The following is a 23242-nucleotide window of genomic DNA, read 5'->3' on the forward strand; positions in this document are numbered from 1 at the left end:
TGTTTTTATTTTAAATCAAAGTGACTATTAGCACATCTGTTCTTGGATTAGTTTATCAGGGACTGTTTCCTGTGCCAGTAATCAATTATTATGTTTCGAGTCTTGAAAATTCTGACTTCCTTGAACAACGTCCATTACAACCTCACCTATGCACATTTCCCAGCTGCATTCACCACTTTACTCTCAGAATTTTGATTTTTCAGTAACAATGGGGTTCACTTATTTTCGAGAACTCTTTACTGCCATCAAACTTTTTGATAAAGAAGAGGGAAAAGGTGCATCCCCCTCCCCCCAAACTGGCTGGCTGAACAACAGTAGGATTGTCTAAAGCCACCACAGGACAAAGCCTACCTAAGACCGGAGTCATTCCTACGTCACTGTTGAACCTGTGAAGGCAATATTCCATCTTCTACCTACAAGATGTGACCAACTCACCCATTGCTCTCTCTAGGGCCAAGTTATTCAACACCAGGTTGAAAAGTTGGCTTTGGTGTCCAATGTGCTACACACTGTGAACCTGTCACTTATAACCAAGACTTGGTTAGATGGAAACTTTGGGCTGTACTTGCAAGTGGCTATGCAGCCCAGTTTCTCAACTGCTCAGTGTCCTAGATGGGGCAAAATTAGTAGGGGACGGTTACTTATTCAGCCAGGTATGAAATTAACCAGATAGAGTACCAGCATTTCTACGTTTGCCACTGTAGAAGAAGCAAATTACAGGTTTTATTGACTTACCTGAAATACCCTATACATTTTCCTCACAAAGACAGTGTTTCATCACCCAAGGTGGATAATACTCTGTGATTTTCAATGTCTGGGAAAAGAATGAAATATGGTGAACACCTCATGGAACTATGCCACAGCTTTTGATTCAGTCATTTGGCTTCCTCTTTGACCAGCACCTACGGATACTTGGCAGATCTGATATTTAACTAAACAGTAGCTACCACTGGGCAGGTAAGTAGGATCAATTTTCTAGTATGACCACTAGCCAGTCAATTTCTCTCTGCAGATACAAATTAATTCAACAAATGATACTGAACAGGTCCAGTGCACGGTAATGGTGATTTGATACCCACACCATATCAGCTCCTTGAACAGGACAGTGCAGACAACCATGACCTTCCAGCTACTGATTATAATAGGGTGGTTACTGAAGTTCATACACCTGCTGGGACAAGCAAAATCTATTACAGCCAGGAGAACTATGAATTATGAAGACTAGGCTGCGAGTTGGGCTACACACGAAGGAGGATACAGCTGCCTGAGGATAAGCATGGAATGGATAATCACCAAGCTAACTAGCAGTTTGAGATATCATCTTAAGAATATTCTTGTTCACAAAGACCTCTGCAACATCAAATAGTTCAGCTATACTCTTTTAGGTGCCAGACAGGCTATGTAGACCAGTCTACCTCACAGTCCACTGCATTAAGCTCCATAAAATGTGAGTGAAACTTGCACTTTTTTTGAAGATAAGGTGTTCTCTAACAGGCACACCTTTCCTCAAGATACACCCACTGACCATACCATTGATTCAGATGTGACCTGACTTTATGCAGACAAGAGTTTACACACATTGACTATGTCATGAGTGTGTTTTCAGTTGTTCGGCCTGTTGCTGTGCCACTGGATGCAAGCTATCTAAATCACACATGGAATTCATAAGCCAAACTATGTTTTGTAAGGCTGAAAAAACATGCATTATCAGCCTGCCATCCTTAAGAAATTTTTACGACAAGATTCAGTAAACTTTCCACCCAGTTTTTAACTTTTTCTATTTGTCAAAGATTACTAAAAAGGACATTTATGGTCAGCTTACATCCTATCTCATAGCTCACAACCTTTTTGATCCACAGCAGCCTGTTCCTAATCAGGACATAATAACGAGGCTACCACTAGGAGGGCTGTATGTGACTTTTGTATCTCGGAAATGAAAGACTATACTCTATTTTGGACTTACTTTATCAATTAGCACCATTTAGTGTTATCACTCAGAGAATCCTGCTGGACTATCTTTGCATCTAATGTAGTTTGTCTTCTACTACACTTTGATGATTTACCTCTCAAATATCAGGGTGATCCCAGAGGCTAACTCAACAGACAGGAATTGTTTGACATGTACTGATCTTAAAGGTTCCACATTTACTGTCTTTTACGCACAGTGTATATGTTATTACCCAGAAAAATCATGCAAGGTAGAGAAATCCAAAATCTATGCTATGCAATGGCAATGAACTGTACCTCTCTCCTTTTCTTAGGATCACAGCTGCTTTCTACCACCATGGCAGACTGCCTAGATTCCATACTCAGATGAAAATTAATCATTTCAGACTCAATCTTATAAAGATAGAGGCTATGCTGGTGCCTGCCCTGGTTTAACTGGCCCAGACTCCATGTAAAACCTTATTTTAAGGTATCAAATGGCTGGAGCTCTTTAGAGTGATGACCAGGGTTTCAGCCGCTACTTTCAGGTCTGCTTATTTCCATTTGACGATCCTCTCCCTTCAATATTAAGCATCCATTTCCATCTTCTGGCTATTATTATTATTATTATTATTATTATTATTCATACACTTGCACTACTCTGGATGAATTCAGTACTCTTTACTAAACTATTTAGATACAATTCTTGCCTGCCTTCAGAAAGTTCAGAATTCTGAAGCTTGGGGGTACCTTCATGATTATGTCATACTGTTTCTTTGAAGCAGTTTCTGCACTGGCTGCTTGATGTGGTTTAATCTGGTGTTTAACATCCTTTTACTTACCTTTCAGAACTCCACAATCCGAGTGTTATCCTTTAAAAAAAAACAATTCAGATGCTCTTCGCCTCAGCACACTCAGTTTGTCAGGTGAGGAGCTACTGAGTATCCCAAGTACTGGTCTTGAAATGCTGGGCAGATGTGCTTTGTCAGTTTTGCAACCATTCTGTTGTATCAACTGCCTTACATGATTTGAGCAAGCCAGAAGATTCCTTAAGAAGGTTTACAAGTGTTATCACACACTTAGGTGGGTTTTGATACAATACAGGATGGGTTTTAACATGTTTTTATTAGAAATTGTATTAGACCTTTCTCTTATATTTTATGTTCACCAATTATTTGTATTCTATTTGCATTTCATTTGTAAAGTACTTAAGTATTAAACACTTTAAACACGACAAATTACTACCTAAACTTAATTTTGTTTTACATATATTATTAGCTTTTGAGCAATCATGTGACCTGCTTTGTGGTCATTCATGTTTGTTTTCACAATGGATACATTATGTATACATTTCTTATGCAAATACATGTTTTTAGTTAATTCTTTGGCACACTTATATGTTATCTACCAGCATAAATAGTTTTTTTCACTCAGATGGAATATCCTTAGCCAAAAAACAGAAACTTCCATGGACTTGGGATAAATTTAGAATAATGAGATTAAATTTAAAATAAAAGAAATATCAGAAAACAATCATTTTACAACACAACATAATGCTCTGAAACACTCAAGATAAGGTAATGTCAAATGAAACTAGCATTTGTCAACTCTTAATGAGTATTTCTGGTAATCGACTGCAGTGCCATGACATGATAAAGGACAGACAGGCAAAGTACATTACTGGGAGCATACAGCAGAAAAGACATTCTGTAAAATTAAATGAGTGACATTACTTTTTCGTGTATACGGCCTACATGACTTTTTACTGCTCTAAAACAGAACCATGTGCTGCACCTTTTTCCATGCACTGGCATACTTGCAAGTAATTGTAGGATAAATGAGGGGGAATTGATTAAAAAAATGTAACAAATATTTCAAATTAAAATCAAAATCAGTAATAGTAAGTAAAGGTACTGATACAAAACATACTGAAATGAAACAAGCACAAATACAACAAAACAAATGTACAGTCAAATACAGTTTTGTAAATGCACCCGTGTTAACACACTGCAAATAAATAACAAGGTATCTTTATCAGACTACAAGCAACTTTAATAGACAATTCAGACAAAAAACTTGTAATGAAATAATTATCTCCATATTTTGTACAACACTATGGATACATATGGATATGGATTTCTTCTGCAAGTCACAGGAAAGCAGATCATTGTAGCATTATACTTTACATAACACATTTTGAATATCTTTTCTTCTATGTACTAAATGCACATGCTTTATTTTCCATGAGAAAATACTACATTAGCCTATACTCCTAATAACATGAATGCTGAAATTCAATCACATTAACCCATCAAGAGAAGAGAGACAACCAAGTTTAAGTTTTTTTTCTAACCAAGTGATTTATTTATTTAATCCAACCCCAAAACTGTCATAAACAATGTTATTCAAGTGTCACTTTCTCTGCTTCTTGTCTGTATCTGTGCTTCTGCCACCAGACAAGATGGTGTGCGGGCATCATGTACTGTAAACAGTTTAGTCTGCAAGCTATCTACATGTGCAGTGAAAGATAGGTGGGGGGAGCAACCACAGAACTAAATAGCTAACAGACTGAACTACTTCTCAAAGACCCTAGGCAGATGCCAGATGCACCAACCAGTCACCACTTTGCCATCCCAAGCAGTGTTGCCAAACAAACTGTCTCAGCTTAACTATTTCCAAAAAAACAAAAGAATTGGCAGTTCTTTCTCAGAAATCACCTGACTTAAGAATAGCTAGATTATAATTAAGAAGAAAGGAAGGATCTCATGAGAATGGGCTTGACCTAAAACTGGCAAGGTCGTGAGCACAGAAAACCTGTTATGGCTTTGCAATAATGGACAAGAAGAACAAAAGTGGGCATTATGATTGCAGCACATCACAAGACTGATGAAATTAGTCATACATCTGAACCAGTGATTACTCTGGCTTTTCTACTGGAGATATCCAAGAAGCATGAGAGAACTACTAACTACTAATCCATGGAAACCCTTAGGTCTTGAATCAATCAAGAATGTAAGACTATGAAACTTTCTACAAAAGTCTGCAAAGAAAACTCTTGTTAATTCCCATTTTTCCATCCTGACGTAAGTTGAATTTGCAAGGACAGCCAGTGCTGTAACTGAATGTTTGTCACCAGTACATAGGAACCCAGGAAGCTGTTTAAACTGAGAAGAGACTACCCTTACTAAGGACCTTATCTATAGTATTCTAGGATAGAAATAGCTATGTAGCTGTCAGCTATGCTAGAATTTCACACTTGTATACAGTAATTATGGTGGCATCTGGTACCATGGAGCAGAGTGATGGAGCCCTTACTGCCACCAAGTGACCCAAATTCTCTCAGGCACTGCAGAATGTGGGCTGAGGGATGGCACAGCAGCAATTGTCAGCTCATCCACTGTGGGTGAGAGTGAGTTACTGGCAGTGATTTGTTGACAGAATGGCAAACTGCTATGAGAATTCAGCAGTGGGGGGGGGGCTAACTGACACTGCATGCACCAGTGCAGCCCAGTTAAGGAAAGTGAAGTCCCCTACAAGGTAGTGTGGATAATACCATATTGAGATATTTTGATTTCCTCTTAAACATTTCCTGCCACCCATGCTTACACTTAGATTATTTCCCATTCCCCCTTAGAAAGGCGTCCAGTCTGAAGGAGCAAGTTGGGCAGACGTTGGAAAGAAATTAGAATAAAAGCCTGAGGGCGGACTCCAGAACACTTTTGGCAGGTGCCACCTGTAAGGGGCAGAAAAAAAAATATGATAACAGTTTTTCATATCAACACAGTGTACTGTTTGCCAATAAGAGGTTATAAACGTGGTTAAATGTTGCTGCATTAAAAGTACTGAAAATTCTTAAGAATTTCAGTAAAGGACCATCTCCTTCAACTTTCCCATAACAATGGAATCTCTTCAGCAGTTTGCTTCTAAGTGTTCCTAGCTAAATGAAGCCTGGGAACAAGTTGATCAGTACTGCCTTCATTATAATCTTTCTTTGGGCTGCTGTCGCTAAAGGGCTGGTTTTGTCTGACAAAGTTTGCAAAAATACATGCTGCAAACCTGGTTCTAAACAGTATTTTCCATCCAACACAAGCTTGCACAATCTTAAGATTGTTCTCTTTCAATAAGCAGTTAATGTGTTTGCTTCAAGAGATTTCTAGGGCTACTATGCAGCGTGGCTTTACTTATCAGAACGCAGCAGTAGGAAGGAACGTATTTCAAAAGTATTCAAGTACAGTGCTGCAATCATTTGGGTATACTGGGTTACAACAAAGCAACAGCTGCATATAGCAGATCCATCTACCACTGTATGGCTTGCCACTGTGGTAACTGTCAACTATGACATTTCAGTGTCCTGTGCCCCCTGCACCTCCCATTGTGATGACTCTGCCGTCATACGCAGTCTCTAAATATACTATCTTTATGGTTACACAACCTTGGAGATAAGGTAAGTAAACCAATTCTCTCTTCTCAGAGATGATGCTATCTTGGAGGCACAATATTTAGAAAATGGGAGGAGAAGTCCCCACAATGGAGGTGTGGGAGGCACATCATCCTCCGTGAATGTGCTGGTACAGAATCTCTGTTTTAAGTCTATTATTATTTTGACTAATGCCACCAGTGATTAACTGCAGGGGAGGATCTGCATGTCCATTATAGGAAGGAAGAGGTTGGAGTCAGCTGGAAGAATCAAAGTCCCCAGGAGGAGGAGTGGCAAGATGCAGGTATGGTCTGAAGGTGGGCATGAGTAGCATCCCAAGAACAAGTGTTCAGATGTATGCACCTGTATAGGGAAGGCACAGCTGCCTCTGTGGTGAAGTAAGTTACACATCCTCCGACCCAGGGATAGACTCAGGCCCTTGCAACAACCACACTCAATGCCAGGATACTGTAAGGAGAGGCCCTCCAGACAGCTCTTGCCCAAACACTGCACTGGGTATGACCCTGGTACAGGGGAACAAATGGGTTCAGTCTGACCGAGGGAGGCTTAATGGCTGGCAAGCACAAGGAAAAAGGACCAAGAAAAATAACCTTGTGATGGTCAGCTGGGATGGCAAAACATAACAGGATATGGTTAACACATTCAATGCTGGACAGACAGACATTGGTAAAACAAAACAGACATGATCACATTTTTGAGAGGACATGGGATCTATCACAATGCGATAATGCCAGCACAAAAAGGGTACTGTAAATTCTAAATGAAGGGTCTATACGACAATGGTAAACCAGGAAGCTTTGGTCTTCTGGCAGAGAAGAATGTGATCAATGGATATCAATCAGCAAAAGTGTGGTTGGGGTGAATTATTACTGAATCAATCCAGTCTAGAAAAATGCACCTCCTTAAACCAGTATTAGGTCTTGTGAGGGCAGATACTTTATGACCCAAGACAAAATTAGAGAAGGTGCAGGTGACAGAACGCCCTAAAATAGGTGGTTCACTGAGTGTTTATCTCACTCATTAACAATATGGTTACAGTTCACTAGTAACACACTTTCACAGATATTATTGATACCTCATAGATTGGCAGAAACAGACAATAAATAACATCTACATTATTCATCAGATGTAGCTTTATACTGCATTTTCAAATGATCCATCTGATATTCACGTTTCACTGGTGACATTAATTTCTGCACATTCTTGTCCCTTCATCTTCAGCAGCATAACACCAGCACACCAAAAGTCTGACCGTTGATTCAGAAAGGAATAGTCATGTTGACTGACATATGGGGAGAGCTAAAAAGCTTGGTCTGCTCCATGACTCTGACAGTCAAAAAATACAGATGTTTACTTGTTAACTGGGTAAGCAAGCTGGTCTATGGATCCTTTTCAAAGTGCAATGTCCATGAAAATGCAAGTTATTTATACATTTATAAATCATATTCTTAAAGGCACATATAGTTTTGTGTTCCAACAGCACTAACTGAAAACAAGGCATTACAGAGGATGATAAAGAAGCCCACAAGGGCAAATTATTATTTAAACTAGATATCAACGAACTTCTCAAAAAGCTCTAGCTTGCATTTTAAGGATACATTTGCTGAATGCTTTTATTTCTGCCATCTTTTCTCCACTGAAGTGGCATGCTGGAGGAAGCAGCTAGATGCTAGACATTTAGAAGTATCTGAAATGTAATTTAATTCAGAAAACTTGAGGAAAAATGTTAACTATACTGCAAGTGTAAAAAAGGCAGTGAAATAGGAAAATGTTTCAGAAGAATGGTAGGGAAATGATACTATTAACCAGGGTTCTGAAAGGACAGCTATGGTAGCTACCAGCACAGGACATATATGCTTTCTGTGATTATGGGTGCAAGTAACCAGGAAATGAACTCAAAGACTGATAAAATAAATGTTTTCATCCTAGCATTGGATGGGTGTGAGGTGAACATAGTTGCACCACTAAACCATTAAACCAAAACACCATTCCATCAGGATTTTTCCAGTTCTTTGGTTTTATAGTTGCATCGTTCAACAAAATGGCACTGGCTTTATGCCACCTTGCTGTACTCCCAATGCCTTCTGCAGAGCTGCCCAGAGTGTTAAGGGTGATGAAAATCTGTTTAAACTATGACAATGTGCAACTCTTAGTTTAGTACCAAAGATTAGGGCTATTAAATGCTAAAACACATCATCTTGTAGTTCTGGGTTTAATTCCTTCAGCCTCCATCTGCTTAATGTGACTTCTCAGTCAACTACCAGACATTACTTCCAAGTCATCCCTGAAAACAGACACTTGTGCATGGTACATTTACTCCGTTAACAGAAAAATATACCAAATAAGCCTTCAGGAGATGCATACATAGAGGGAAGCATCCTCAATGAGCAAAAACATCAGCCTAGGTAAAAGTGTATTTTGTAACAGTTTTTTTCCAGAATTTCCTTAACCACAAACTCCTCTTGTTTGCTCTTCCAGTCTATGGAAAAAAAGGGAGGATTCCTCAAGTTTAGGGTTATCCCCAGTGCCTGCAATCAAGTGAAAGACCCATGCTAAGGCTATGACCAGGAATCCCATAAAGGGACCCACAGAAAACAGTCATCAGGTAACAGAATATGAAGTTCTTCTCTCTTTTGAGCTTCTAATACCATAATGGGAATGCAGCCTATTCTTAAGTCAAAGTATGATTAAAGTTTGTGAAATCAGTATTGTTTAAATCTTTGATGTCAGCCAAAAGCGGTCTTTGCAGACCTGCAATATGCCCAGAACTGACTCCTTCTGCAATTCATACATGTATCGGTACGGTAGCTTATGTAAAGACTATAATTTTTTTTACGAGACCCATTGCTCCTACTACTATTGGAACTGACTAGATATCCTTCTTTCACGTTGCCCTCTTTTCTGCCTGCAAATCCTGATATTTTATGACTTTGTCTCTCTTTGCACGCAAGACACTGTAATCTCTCAGTGTAGCAACTTCAATGATCAGTGCCACTTTTGTTTTTTTTTTTTATTTATTTCTTATCCGTAATGCCAACACCATGATGTCTAATATCAAAGTAAACACACCAGGGATCACCAAAACTAAATTACAACACTCTACTGAAAGTAAAGCTCATTAAAAGAAAGCTGAAAGAAATTCTAGAGCTAATCCTAGACAGTGATGAGATAGAAGACATCTGTCAAGTCTACAGACATTATCCAGGCAGCCTGAGGCAAATGAGCTATGAAGCTCTTGGGAGAATGATTTATCCGGAATTTACACACTGAATGTACCTGCTGACATTCATCAGATTTAAGATATATGGTACAGCTGAAGTCAGACAGATTTAGGACAGATGACATTTCTCCTGATCCTTTCACAAAAAAGAATAGATGGGAAAATAACCTTCTGCTTCTCTCTGGAGGTGAATCAGGCTCGTCATCCTCTTTCAGTAGAGTATGGTCTTGCTCCAGTAGCTTTGCTGAGACCAACTGTTGTCTAAAAGAAGTCCCTTCTGAGGAAGGGCCTAAAAGCTCTAAGATGAGGCCATGACAGGCCATGTTCAGAACTGAATAGTCCTCATTAATGGTTCAACAAGACAGGCAAACACAGAGAACCAATCTCTCATGAGGAGTCCTGCAGGAGGGCCAGGACTGCTGCTGCAATGCCTGAGGAAACTCCTTCCCTGAAATCTTGTGTGTGGAGCCAATGACAGCAATAGTGTTTGATGACTGGCATCATCAGGAAGCCCCCAATTAGCCTTTGAGTGTTTTTTTTTCATCTTGTGGAACTGAACAGGCCTAGATGGTGAACAGGAGGAAAAGGGTACGGAACATCCTTTATTTACTTCTGTTTGAAAACAGAGTAGGTGGATTGGTCTAAGAAACCTTTTCAGTCATGATCCAGGCCAGATGGCAAACAGTGAAGCACAGTAAAGCAACAGTGATACAAACATACAAATTCTAACATATGCAAAATATATACATTAAGTAACAGTCCGATTACACTATACACAAACAATTTATTTATTTGTTTGACTACAAAATAATCAAAACAAAACAGATAGCATAGCTGAACTGTGCAGAAGGAAGAGTCTGGTCAAGCAGGCAGGGGTAAATATCAGAAATGCTAGCCTTTGTCAAGCAGAAGTATAAAAAGTCAACTGGTGGATCGATACTTTCTTCTGCTTTTGCAGATTTGTGATCAGGTCTTGGGAATCCTGTCCAAAGGGAACTTCATTCCCAAGGGTGAATTTAGAATGGTCTGCCTCAACCCACCTTTTAGGGAGAAGATCCTGAGGAATGCCATCCAGCTCAGGTACAGTCATGAAACTGGTGTCCTAACCATACAATTAGTGCAGTCAATATTACAACAGGATATATAGAATACCACTGAAGCAGGGACAACAACGACCTTTTCCAGAGACCTCATCTCCAGAATTGGGGAACTTTACCAGCTTTTCCAAGTTTAGCTCCAAATAAGAAGGCACTGGGACAGTCAGAGAAATAAACCAAGGAACCTATAGCCCTAACTGGTACCTCCTGCCTGCCCTGTTTAAAGCTTTAGGCTACCTATCTGCAGCAATGCTTAAAGTTGCTGTGGTTTCTAAGGCCCACAGTGAATCAAATAGTTCACAAATGATTCTGCTCAGTCTTGATTTGTAAGGATGCCAATCCACTCCAATCTGGGGAATTTAAGGGGGAGTCCATCTTTACTGGAGCACAGAGAGAGCTAAATCTGAATCTTTCAGATACAAGGTAAAGTCTGAGACAATTGCCACAAGAAGGAATTCCAAGGGTTTCTTGTCCTCACTGTCCCACTGTTTCAGGGAGGAGGCAGAGGGGTTCTAGACCAGATAAACAACCACATTAGTCTGTCTCTCTTAAGAAAAGGTCATGGGGGGGGGGGCTAGGTCTCATTGTCTATTACCCCCTGTCCATCCAAAAACCCTTTTGAAAGGGGAGACTGGTGGACAGGGAGACAAATCCACTCAAACAGCATGCATGTCTATCATACACGAAGTCCCCATGGGCCAAGCTGGAATGACAGACCAGGAAGAGCATCTTTTGTTTTCTGCAAACATTCTTAAACTTGGGGAGTGAAGGCAAGGGCAGTAGATTCCATAAGCCATGAAGAGGAGCTAGAAAGAGTAACTCACAGTGAGCTATCCTGGCATGATCAAGCTTCAGAAACTCCAATAATAGAAGGATGGTGGTGACACTCCATAATGCGTGCCTTCCTTTCCAAGGTGGCTGTTGACAGTACCTATCCTGTTCCCTACACCAGCTGACAGATGCTTCACTAATCAAGGGAACAAAAGACAGTGCCCATAATATTTATATGGCATGTTCTTCATTTTACAGTATGAAAAGTACACAGTATTCTCAGACCACTTTCTGCTTAGACTTAAAAGTGCATCAGCCCAAACAAAAACAACAGTTACAGAATGTTAAGAAATGTTATAATTTTGCGAATAGTGCTGGGGATAAACTACAAATTCATACTACTTACATGTATCTATACTTGTCCAGTTTTGTTGCAAAGTGTCTTGGCATTTGTCCGCATCCATAATAATTCCTATCATTTTCAGGTATATGATCCACATCATGAAAAATAAGGCAGTCCCATTTCAAATCTTTCATAGCCTCTTTAAATCCAACATTAAAGAGCATGGCACGGTTAAAGGGATGGGTACCAGCCTAAAATGACAAAAATGATAATGTAGATTAAAACTTTATTTTAAAATACTGAATTCAAAAAGAACTACTGATATGCAAGTAGTTAAAGAAAACCAGAGGAACATTAGCTAAGCATTATTGTAATACCTACAACTGGGGTTCTTATCAACACATTGCATTCTCATACTCGTCTACAAGTATTAAATAGGCCAAATGATGTCAAAGATGGTTGGCAGTTTGGTGTGGAAGCTTTTAACTACAGTACAGAAAATATTCACTCTTTCTAGCTTTCCTATTAAAATTAAAAAAAAAATAGCAGTCAACATACTTCAACAAATAACCCAACTACTACAGCTAACCTTATGGGAGTTCCAGCTGTTACTCCTTTATGCTCTGGATTTCATCAACTTGTTGAACGATCAACTGATTACTGTAAATATCGTATATATTGCTAAACTTGCATAAACTTTGTTAAAATATCTTCTACTACATTGTGTAAGTTTTCTATTTAGATTTCATTTACTATGTTTCCTATTATGCTGCTGTAATTGTTTTCTTTTGTTTTTATACCTTTGTAACAAATCTTTGTCATTACTTTATTTTCTGTAATGTCTGGTCACATTAGAAATTCTCAACTTATTTCATTTAAAGCAGCAATCTGATAGCAATCATGCTTCAGAACAGGAGTCATACTGTAATATGAAAATAAATCATCACTGCCTTCCTGAAACACGCTTTAGCCTTCACAATGTACACCAGCACTTCTGGCAAACTTCTTTGCATATCAAGCTACATGATCAGACCAAGGCTGGATTTCTTCTGTTTGCCTTTAAAAGTGGCAGAAATGTGAAGGGTGGATGATAGGTCAGGGAGATCACTGAGCTACAATATAGTCATGTTACAAGGATGTTATTTAACTATTCCTGATTCCTTAACAGCTTTTCTGACTTTCTGCCATGTATCAATAAGATTGCAGTTCATGTGACTGATGTGGCCATACTTGCAGGATATTTCTTTTCTTTGTGACTGTATGATCATGAAATTAATATATTTATTTACATTTACAGGGTAGTTAATTTTTATGTGATCAAAAAACCTACTTACCTAAAGGGCTAGAATTCGAATGATCACATGGAAATCAAAGAATTCAGCTGCCCATATAAAAAGGGGTCACTCTACAAATTGCTCGCTGGCGTCATTTAAAGCACCAAATTGCTAGCAAAATCATACTTCAGAAACAGACACAGCACCCAACACCATAAACACACAGCATGACACAAAAATAATTCCATTTTTCTTTAACCTTGTACGTGTGTGTGTGTGCATGTGCACCAAACACTGTGAAAGACGGACTGCAGATATGCAAGAGGCTCTCACATCAGATAGTCTCTGCTTTCAGTCTGCTGTATATGTAACAGAAAGTGCACATCTGAACATAGCTAGCACACTGCTGCTTGAGAATAGGATCTGACATTTTAATTGCCCCTTAAAACAACAATTTGGAAGGCTGTAGCCGTTAATCAATTAGAAAATAAGCACTGAGGATTCTCAAGTTGAGAGACTGTACCCCAAGGCTTCTTCGAGCTTGAATCACAAAAGCAATGCTAACTTAAAAAATACACATACAAAGACTGAACTACTAATGTCTTCCTTTTTGTTTTCAAAAGCTTTATTTTTGAAGAACATCCAATATAGGCAGGTGAGTGCTGTGGCAAAAATTTCTCTTCATTTTATTTCAGTACAAGACAACTGAAAGCAAAAGGAAGACTTTAGTAGTTTGATTCAACTTTTAAATTAGGAAAATATGAAGTCATAGATCGAGGACTGGATTTTGGAAGCTTGTTTGGCTAAATTGAGTTCATCAGCTGGAATTCAATCTTTGCATGTGCAATTTTTAAGGCTGTAGCCTTGAAAAAAAAACCTTAGCACCATTGTGATTTTTTTTTTTTTTTTTAGTAATTCAAACCATAGACTGGAACACACAGCTGAGTTAGGAACTTACCATAACTACAGAAGCTAAGAGTAGATTCATTGTTGCAGTACTGACTCTTGGCATTTCTAGCTGTAGGATGCCGGAGGTCAGCTTCAGTACCAGAGCTCTCATCTTCCCCTCTCTCTCCTGGCATACTCCCTTCCCTTTCAAAGTCAGGTCATTGCTGATAAAAGGTGCATTCAGTCGATGCCATCTGCAGGTCTTTCTTGCCCCAGACTGCAAGCTAGTTACCTGAGTAAGAATGCAAGACCTACCTCTGCTGACCCAATCCAGTACCAAGGGGATGAATGACAGCAACTGGAACAGAACCTAAACAGGGAGTGAGGGAAATGAAATTAGGGTATGCACCTCAATGCAAGGGTACTTGGTCAACAGAAAGAGGGGTGGAGGGAGGAAACTGGTACTACAACAGTGAATCTACTTGAACATCTATTACGGTAAATTCCTAACACAACTGTAATTACTAAGTTATTCATAGCTCACTGTTGCAGTACTGACTCTTGAAATGACTCCTGGAGCAAACCAAATTTGGGTGGTTGGCTTGTTATATGAGCAGGTGACACCAAGCCCTGCAGTACCACCAAGCCAATCCCTGCCTTGGACCAGGATATGTACTCCAAATTTAATGTCTGACAAGATACAGAACCAATGACCAGGTTTACTGCTTTCACAATGGAATAGCCTGAGGGAAGACACTCCCAAAAAACTTTATGGTAGTTGTGGCTCCAATAAAGTAGCCTCTGAAAGAGAGTCTTATTTTCCATGGTGAAGGTAACAAAAAGCAATACAATTAGCAATCTGCATGGAAGTGGTTTGGTTGTTAACATGGATTTGTTCCTTTCCCTTTGAAAAGGCAACAAATAGCTGGTCTGATTTTCTGCTTAATTTTGACCAACATGGGTAAAATCTAAGCTGCCGGTGGACCTCCGGGGAATGTAGCACTCCTTTCCCATAACTTTGTAGTGAGGGGGAGAAAACTGTTTAAGAGATAGCCTGATTTAAGGAGAGTCCTTATGGAAAAACTATAAAATGTTCTCTACATGTGACAAGCCTGCAGTTTGGAGATTTGTGCAACCAAGGTCAAGGTGACCAACAGAGCAGTTTTCCTGGACAGCATCTTGATGGACACTGAAGCAGCTGGTTCAAAGGGCTGCACAGTTAGCCTTTCTGGTACAAAACTGAGGTCTCAGGGTGGAGCCAACTCTTTCTTAGGAGGTTTTAAATAGAGGACCCTCTCAAGGAACTGCTTCATAGGCAGCTATAAGAACACAGGAAGGATACTGGCAGACAAGCAGATATGCCTGAGGAATGTACCTGCCTTAAAAGATGCGCAAGACAAGCCCTGTTTAAACCGGTTTGACACATAAGTGACAGCCACAGACAGCAGTGCTTGGCTTCGCTGATGTCCTCTGTTAAGGAACTAGTATGAGAACCTCTTCCACTTAGCTATATGGGACTTTCTGGTGCTGGGTTTTCTGGCCTCCTTAATATGTACAAGATATTCTCAGAAAACATGTGCCTGGTAAAGATGAGCAGTAGATCATTCACCTAGTCAGCTTCAAGGTCCTCAGGTTGGGATACATTATACTGATTCCTGCCCTGGGACACAAGGTCTATAAGTCGGGGCAGCACAAGGGGCTTCTCCCTGTCTAGGATAAGTAGGAGGGGGAAGTACAGTCGTGTCCTACTTACCATAATTGTAGACATTTGATTAGATCAATGATGCAGTACTGATTTTTGGATCTTCCTGCCATGCACAAGCCTGCGACTGGCCTGATTTCCAGAGTCTTTACATCATCCTTAGCCAACGGACAACTGAAGACTGACATCGGGACATCAGGGTACAAGAAGAGTGCCTGTCTGTGCCATCTTCAGGTCTTTCTAATGAGCTAATGAGCAGTCTAATACCGGACGACAGCATGACCTCCCCAGTTGTATGAGTTTAGGTGAGGGGGGGGGGCCATAGGAGGCAGAGAGAAGATGATGGAGATAAAAAGGACTATCTGTAGGAAAACTCCTCTGCCCCCTGCACCCAGCAAGGACAGAGACAAAAGTTTAGCAGATAAATAGAGGGACTTGAGGGTGAAAGTGTGTACTGCAACACTGATCTATTCAAACATCTACAATAATGGTAAGTAGGATGCAACTTTAACATGCTCTTCATAGTCAGTCTTGCAGTACTGATTCTTGGCAGGACTCTCAAAGCTAAAAGTTGGGTGGATAGTCATCTGTATGACCTTAGGAAATAAGATTTTGAAGGATAGCCTAAAGTGAAACCTGCCCTAGCCCTGGAGACATTGCCCAGATTATAGTGTTTTGTAAAGGTCTGCATCAAGATCCACGTGACTTGCCTCTAGGATGGCCTGGGTGGGAACTCCTATAAAGAAAGCAGTGGTAGTCACCCCATGGCTGCTGGAGTGGGATTTAATATGCCTAGGTAAGTCCCTTCCATTGTGGGAGTAACAGAACTTAATGTAGTTAGCTATCCATTTACAAACAGTTTATATGGAGATGAGCTTGCGCTGTTTACCTTCTGAGAAAGCCACCAGCAATCACTCTGCTCTGTTAGAGCTTTTTATCCTGTCTGGATAGCACCTGATCTACCTTTGAACATCCAGGGAGTGGTAGACTTGCTCTGCCCTGTTCTGCGGATTTGGGTTGAAGACTGGTAGGTAGATAGCCTGGTCTAAAGTAAGTTCTGATACCACCTTAAGCATAAAGGATGGGTTTGTTCTGATGGTGACCCTATCCCTGTGAAAGACGGTAAAAGTTTTTTTTTTTACACATGATGGCTTGTAGCTCAGAAACTCGACATCTGTAAGGAAAGTGGTCTTCCAGGTGAACATCTTTAGAGAAGCAGTGGCAGTAGGTTCAAATGGAGGCAAAGTTAAGCTTTTCTAATGCATCATTTAGATCCCATGTCAGAATGAGATTCCTTCTGGTTGATGTCAAATGAATCATCCCTTTTAGAAAAAAAGTTTCATGCGGTGGTATAAAAAGATAGGTGTAGCACCGTGCAGGTATTGGATATTGCAGATGTATGCACCTTAATGCTGGAATTGGAAAGGCCTAGTATAAAGAGGCCTGACAGGTATTGCAAGACTGAGCTGATGTCTGTTTGAGCAACGTTAGTGTCGTTGCTGTGACATCAAGTGTAAAATCTTTTCTATTTTGACAGGTATGATTTCCTGATAATTGGTTTTCTTGCTTCCCTTTGAATGGAGAGGAGCTCCTTGGGACAGGATGCATTACTAGATGTCAAAACCAAATCCTCCAGGTATTTAACCTGAGGGTGGCAGACAGATCCCCATGACTTGGCTGAGATCTACCTCCTGTGGCAAGGTAAAGAATCTGCCCTTGCTGAGAGACAGGAGTAGGGAGAACCAGTGTTGTCTTGGCCAGAAGGGAGCCACTAGGATCAATGTTGGATCTGTCCACCCTGACATTTTGGACAGGAAAGCATACTTGCATGTTTGTGAAAGAGAATGCATCTATCATCCAAACTCCTGCCTGTTGCATTCCGGAGCAGAACTTCTGTAGTTGCTTGTTGAGGAGAGAAGCAAACAGATCTATTGAGGGGATCCCCCAATGTATTCGTCAGACCCAGTAAGTCCTCTCTTTTCAACATCCATTTGCTGGGGTCCAGAAGGTCTCTGCTTAGATAATCTTCTAGGGTATTTCCCTGGCCTGGAATGTAAGAGGCTATGAGGGTCAACCCTATTGCTTAACCCATCATCCAAAATTTTCTGGCAAGGTTGTACAGAGGGTAAGACAAAGTTTCCCTTGTTTGTTTATGTATCACATAATTGTGGTGTTGTGTGTCCAGATTTAAAGTGTTCCTAGACTTATGTTTTGTTGAAAGACTTTTATGGCCAGGTAGACAGCTACTAACTGCTTCTGATTTATATGTAGCTTTCTCTGCTGTGGGGATCAAATGCCCTGCACATTCTAAGTGGGTTCCCCAAGCTATGTCTGAGCTGTCTATAGTAATGGTCTTGTCTGCTTTTGGCAAAGTGAAATATGCTCCTGTGTTCCTTTGTATGATGTTTTTCTACCACAGGAATTCCATTTTCAGACATAGGAGGATGAGCAATAGGGGTTCCAGGAGTTGGGAATACTATTCCCAAACAGTTTTTTTTTAAAAAAACACTGAAGTTTCCTTATGTGCAACTCTGCGAATGGGATCATGAGACTGCATGATGCCATGCACCTCAGTATCCCCAGGAATTCTCTAACAGAGATGAGCAACTTTGGAAGCAGACAGGTCAGGTAGCCTGTCAAACACGCAATATTGTCTTGAGGAAGGAAGGCCTTCTGTTGAACTGAGTCTAGGAGGGCTCCCAGAAAGTGTATCTTTGTTTCAGGAAGACTTTGGAATTTTTGAAGATTTAGTGTAAGAACTATCTTCTGAAAACAGTCTACAGTGATTTGTAAGGCATCCAAGGGTCTCCAAAGTGAATATTCCCTGAATGAGAGTCATCAAAGTATGGGTAAATATTACCCCTAGAATTCTGCAATGTGCTATCAAAGGAACTAGGCATTTTTTTAAAATTCTGGGTCCAGCAATTAGGTAAGGCAAAAAACTGGAAGTGGGAGCCTGCTGCTACAAATCACAGGTACATTCTGCGACGGTCTGTTATGAAGACATGGAAGTAAACATCCTTTACATCTATGGTGACCTTGGAGGCATCTTGGAAGATCTTAGGCAGTAATTTCTGCAATGTTTTGAATTCTGGGATACTGAGTAACTTGTTTAGCTATGAGAAATCCAAGATGGGCCTCCAAGTACCCTCTTTTCTTGCCACTAGAAAAATCATTGAGTAAAAGCTTTTTCACTCATGTCCCGGAGGGACAGGCTGGATAGACCCTTGCTGAAGTAGCTCTTTGAGGATAGGTAGCAAGAGGCTTTTTTTTTTCTTTTGTTGTTTTTGGAATCCTCATGAAGGGTGGAATTTCACTGAACTGAATATCGTACACCTTCTCTATGATGCTGAGGATGCAATGGTCCCTGGTGATGGACATCCACTGCTTTAGAAAGGAGGTTTGAAAGGGGCAGGAAGGTGTAAGGGAGGGTGAGATAGGGAAGGTAAGATAGAACACAGTCACAGTTACTCGCTGTGCCAGTTGGGTTCTTTGGAGCCCCCTGCCCTTTGTGATTGTTCTGTTTGCCATCTCTCAGACTGGCTTGGTCTTTTACCAATGAAAGGTCTCCCCTTGTCTTGTCTAGGTAGGAAAGGCCAATGTTTTGAAGGGTTATTCCTAATGCACTTTGGGGCATGGAGGCATCCTGGGAGAACTTATATGACTAAAAGAGGAGGAAAGTTCTCTGGAAACACAAACCGACCAATGGACTGCGATCATACTAAATGCATTGTGAAGCATGTTGGACTGCATATCTAAAAAGAAGTAAAGATGGCACCAACAGATGCCTTTCTTACACCCTGACATCCAGCCATCAGTCTTTGGATGTCCACTGGCTAGGGATGACGTAAAGACTCTGGAAAATCAGGCCAGTCATGGGCTTCTGCATAGCAGGAGGAAAAATGAATCAGTACTGCAACATTGATTACGAAGAATATCCAGTGCTGCCTGGGCTAAAATGGTGGCACTAAAACAATCCTTGGCCACTCCTCCCTGATTTCCTGCAGTACACAGAGAATGAAGGGAAAGGGAAAGTCCATAAAATGCAGAAGGCTTCTGTCAACCTGGCTTCCTTCTTTAGGATCCTGCTGCAAAATTTCCTGAGTTGTCTGTTTTCCAGAGAAGCTAAACATGCTGTTATTAGCATATTCCACATGTGGACCAGTTCTAAGAATACTTCCCTCTTTAGCAACCATTCATTAAGGTCCAATGCAGACCACAATACTCTGCCTATCAGGGTGTTGTTCTGTCCAGGAATGTGTTGGGCTACTGGGATCACAAACAAGTCCTAATCCACCTCTCATACCTACACAGTCATTATGTACAGAAGGTAAGTGTGTGTCTCACCCTGTTTGTTTACATACTACATGACTGTGGCATTCTGTTTTGATTCCAGTGGGCTTGGCTGCTTTATGATCCTGAATGCCTAACTGCTAAGATTACTGACATTTCTTTTATGTTCCACCACGAAAATACACTAAATCACAATATGTCAAGAAATATCCAGGAACACAGTAGTCACGAACAAACAACTTTAATGAAGCTTTCGGGTCTACACCCTTCATCAGCACATAAAATCATCTTGCATAGAATACATTTAAATAGAGGAAACACTGAAAAACACATGAACAAGCCAGCCATTCAGATAAAGACCAGAATTAATTATGCAAATTATTTAAAAACACATCACATCTAAATTTCTTAAATACTCTCTTATATTTATAAAATACATATATAATTATATATTATTAAATCATGCATATAAAAATAAAACATAAAAGACATTAAAAAGGGAGGCACAAAACAATTATCATAAATTCTCCCTCTGCCGCTTAACCAACACTGGTTTTATACTTACTGACCCATTCAGGCCAGGTAGTTTGTCAGCCTGTAGACGTACTATCCATTCATATTCCTTCAACAACAAAATATTATCTAAATCACCACCCCTAATACCCATTTGTACCGTACAGATACACCTAAATTTAAATGCATGAGTTTGAAATTCATGTAGATGTCTGAATAACGTATTTGTCTCAACCTTTCTTTTAATCTCAGACCTATGTTCTATTATTCTATCTTTAAGCTTCCTAGATGTTTTCCCCACATAGAAAGCATTGCATAAAATGCAATTAGCAAGATAGACTAGCTTAGTAGTATTACAATCTGCTTGAGAGACAAATTCAAAACATTCACCTGTTATGGGGTGCTGGAAGCTGCTACTACTATCATTAATATCAGAACAACAGACACAATCATAACATTTAAAAGTGCCCATTCTAGTTCGTATAGGGACAGATTCAGTCCAAAAATCCTTGTAACATAAAATTTGTTTAAACGTTTGGCCATTTCTAAAGGCAAACCTTGGTACTGGACCTAGTAAATCCTTTAAGTCTGGTTGGGACATTAAAATTATCCAGTTTTTTTTAATTATTTTACAAACATCATTTGTATTAACATTATAAGTGGTGGTGAACCTAAGAACAGAATTATTGACCAACTTGTCACCTTCACCTCCTGTTGTATAACCTGAGTGGTTCAAGGATACAGAACCAAAAACTGGTCTATAAGGTCCCCTTCTTCCTTGCTTCACCTCTTCATAACTCATATTAACATCTCTAGGATGATAACCATTCTCAATAAACTCTTTCCTCATCTTCTCAGTTTCTTCCAAAAAACACCCTCATCAGTTGTTAGTCTGCTAACCCTTATTAGCTGTGATTTCTTTTATGTTCAAGTGCTTCTTTGTACAACCACATGTCCCAAACTCCCCTGACCTGCATGATTCCCTGAGTGGGCTATGCATGTGGTATCAATGGCTTCTGCTGTTAGAACATGGGACCCAGTTTGCATTGTGAAAGAAAGTACCACTATTGAGCTAAACAGTCTCAGTCGACCATGCAAGTTCTTTCCTTATGCAAAAAAGCAGTAGAATGCTTATCTGTAGGAACTGAAGATGTTAACACCACCTGCTCACCAAGTAGCACTGGAGTTTCCTCATACGAAGCCTGGCCATGGGAATCATTAGAATGTGGAATGAGATGTAACCCTGCAGCCACAGAAACCCCACCACCTGAAATGCTGTGTGGTTGGCAATCTTGATGAAATACTGAAAGAGGAACAGGAACTTGCAAGGAGGAAGAAAAGCCCTCTGCTCTTCAAAGTCTAGTACAGCACCCAGCAAGGTGACCCACCTGGATGGAGTTAGCTGGGATTTCTGAAAGTTTGGGTATAGTCCTACCCTCTGAAAACAATCCACAGTAATCCGTATGGCTCTCTGAATCTCTGATAAGGGAAGAGGCCCTAATCAGTCAATTGTCTAGACATGGGTAATAATGCACATCCTTTGTTTGGCAAAAACAAACAGTGGAGTCTTGCACTTCTTAATGACCCTGTAAAGAGCAGGCATGCCAAACAGCAAGGAAATGAACTGAAAATGTGAACCTTCTGCCTGGATTATTATTAATTGCCTACATATCCGCATAATTAAGATAGCTGGGCAAGTAACCTTCAGTTAGAGTCATCATTAAGGCCCCTGGAAAGACTGATGGAAGCAATTTTTGTAAGGTCAGCATTTTGAACTTTGAGACTAAAAAGTATATGTTTAGTCTTGAGAAGTCCAGGATGTGCTTCCAAGACCCTTCTTTTCTTGGAATTAGAAAAAGGCTGGAGTAAAATACTGTTCCTTTCTCTTTTTTTCTGATGCCATTCTATGGAACTCTATTCCAGGAGACTGTCCATCACTAGGGGCATAAGGTGCACTTGTTACTTAGAGAGTTAAAATACCCAACTATGAAGAAATTAAACCAATGGTATAACACTGTCATACTACAGTATAAATTCTGAAATAGCTTTACAAGATTTGCATCTTACACAAAAGAAATTAAAGCTACAGTACAAATTTCTCAACAAGCAAAGTAATCTCCTTCAACACAAAACAAATAACCATATGAACAGAAATAGAGAAGAGAAATAAAAGAAATAACATCCAAACTTACAGCGTACCATGATAAATGCAAATGCCCTAGCTTGAGGAAGCTGGGTGATATATCACAAACATTTCAGTTAAAATGATTAAATACTTTACAATGGTTAGACTATGTCTCCTGTGTCTCTGTGCTGTTTACCTACCATCCTGACAAACCCAATGATATCAAATAATGACAGAATGAAGAAACATTGCTGCAGTACTAAACAAATATCTTTTTTCAGCAGTTTATCTAAATAGAGAAGTAAAATCAGGAAATATTTGTAAGTCCTAAAGTTAAGTCCAAAATTCAAAAATTGTTTTGCAACCAGAAAGACGCAGCAGTGGGGGAACATAATGAATGTGTTTACTTGATTCAGAATGTTTATGTACTGCAATACTTTATATGTTCGTCCATGCAAATATCCATACTGATCACATTTTGTATTTGTTCAGCATCAGACCTGTTATGTTGTAAATGTTAATAAACTATAATTAGAAAAAGGTTTACTTCACAATGAAAACACAAATGCTTTAACTACAACTGTCAGGAACCCTTTCTGTCAAAAAGCTTAGAAATAAACTGGAAGTTCTGAATCAAGAAATCTGATGAATG

At 39.8% G+C, this 23242-nt stretch overlaps 1 protein-coding gene across 1 annotated transcript in view; it reads right to left on the bottom strand.

Moving 5' to 3' along the window:
• The window catches only part of LOC122796740 (beta-1,4-galactosyltransferase 6), a 339205-nt gene that overhangs the window by 193100 nt on the left and 122863 nt on the right, over positions 1-23242 (bottom strand). Inside the window, exon 2 of the mRNA XM_044065449.1 lies at positions 11859-12046. Coding sequence (XP_043921384.1) covers positions 11859-12046 — 188 coding nt within the window. The remainder of the gene's footprint in view (positions 1-11858; positions 12047-23242) is intronic.

Source organism: Protopterus annectens, chromosome 3.part0, assembly GCF_019279795.1.
Source record: "Protopterus annectens isolate FY-2018-M chromosome 3.part0, PAN1.0, whole genome shotgun sequence".
Taxonomy (NCBI): domain Eukaryota; kingdom Metazoa; phylum Chordata; order Ceratodontiformes; family Protopteridae; genus Protopterus; species Protopterus annectens.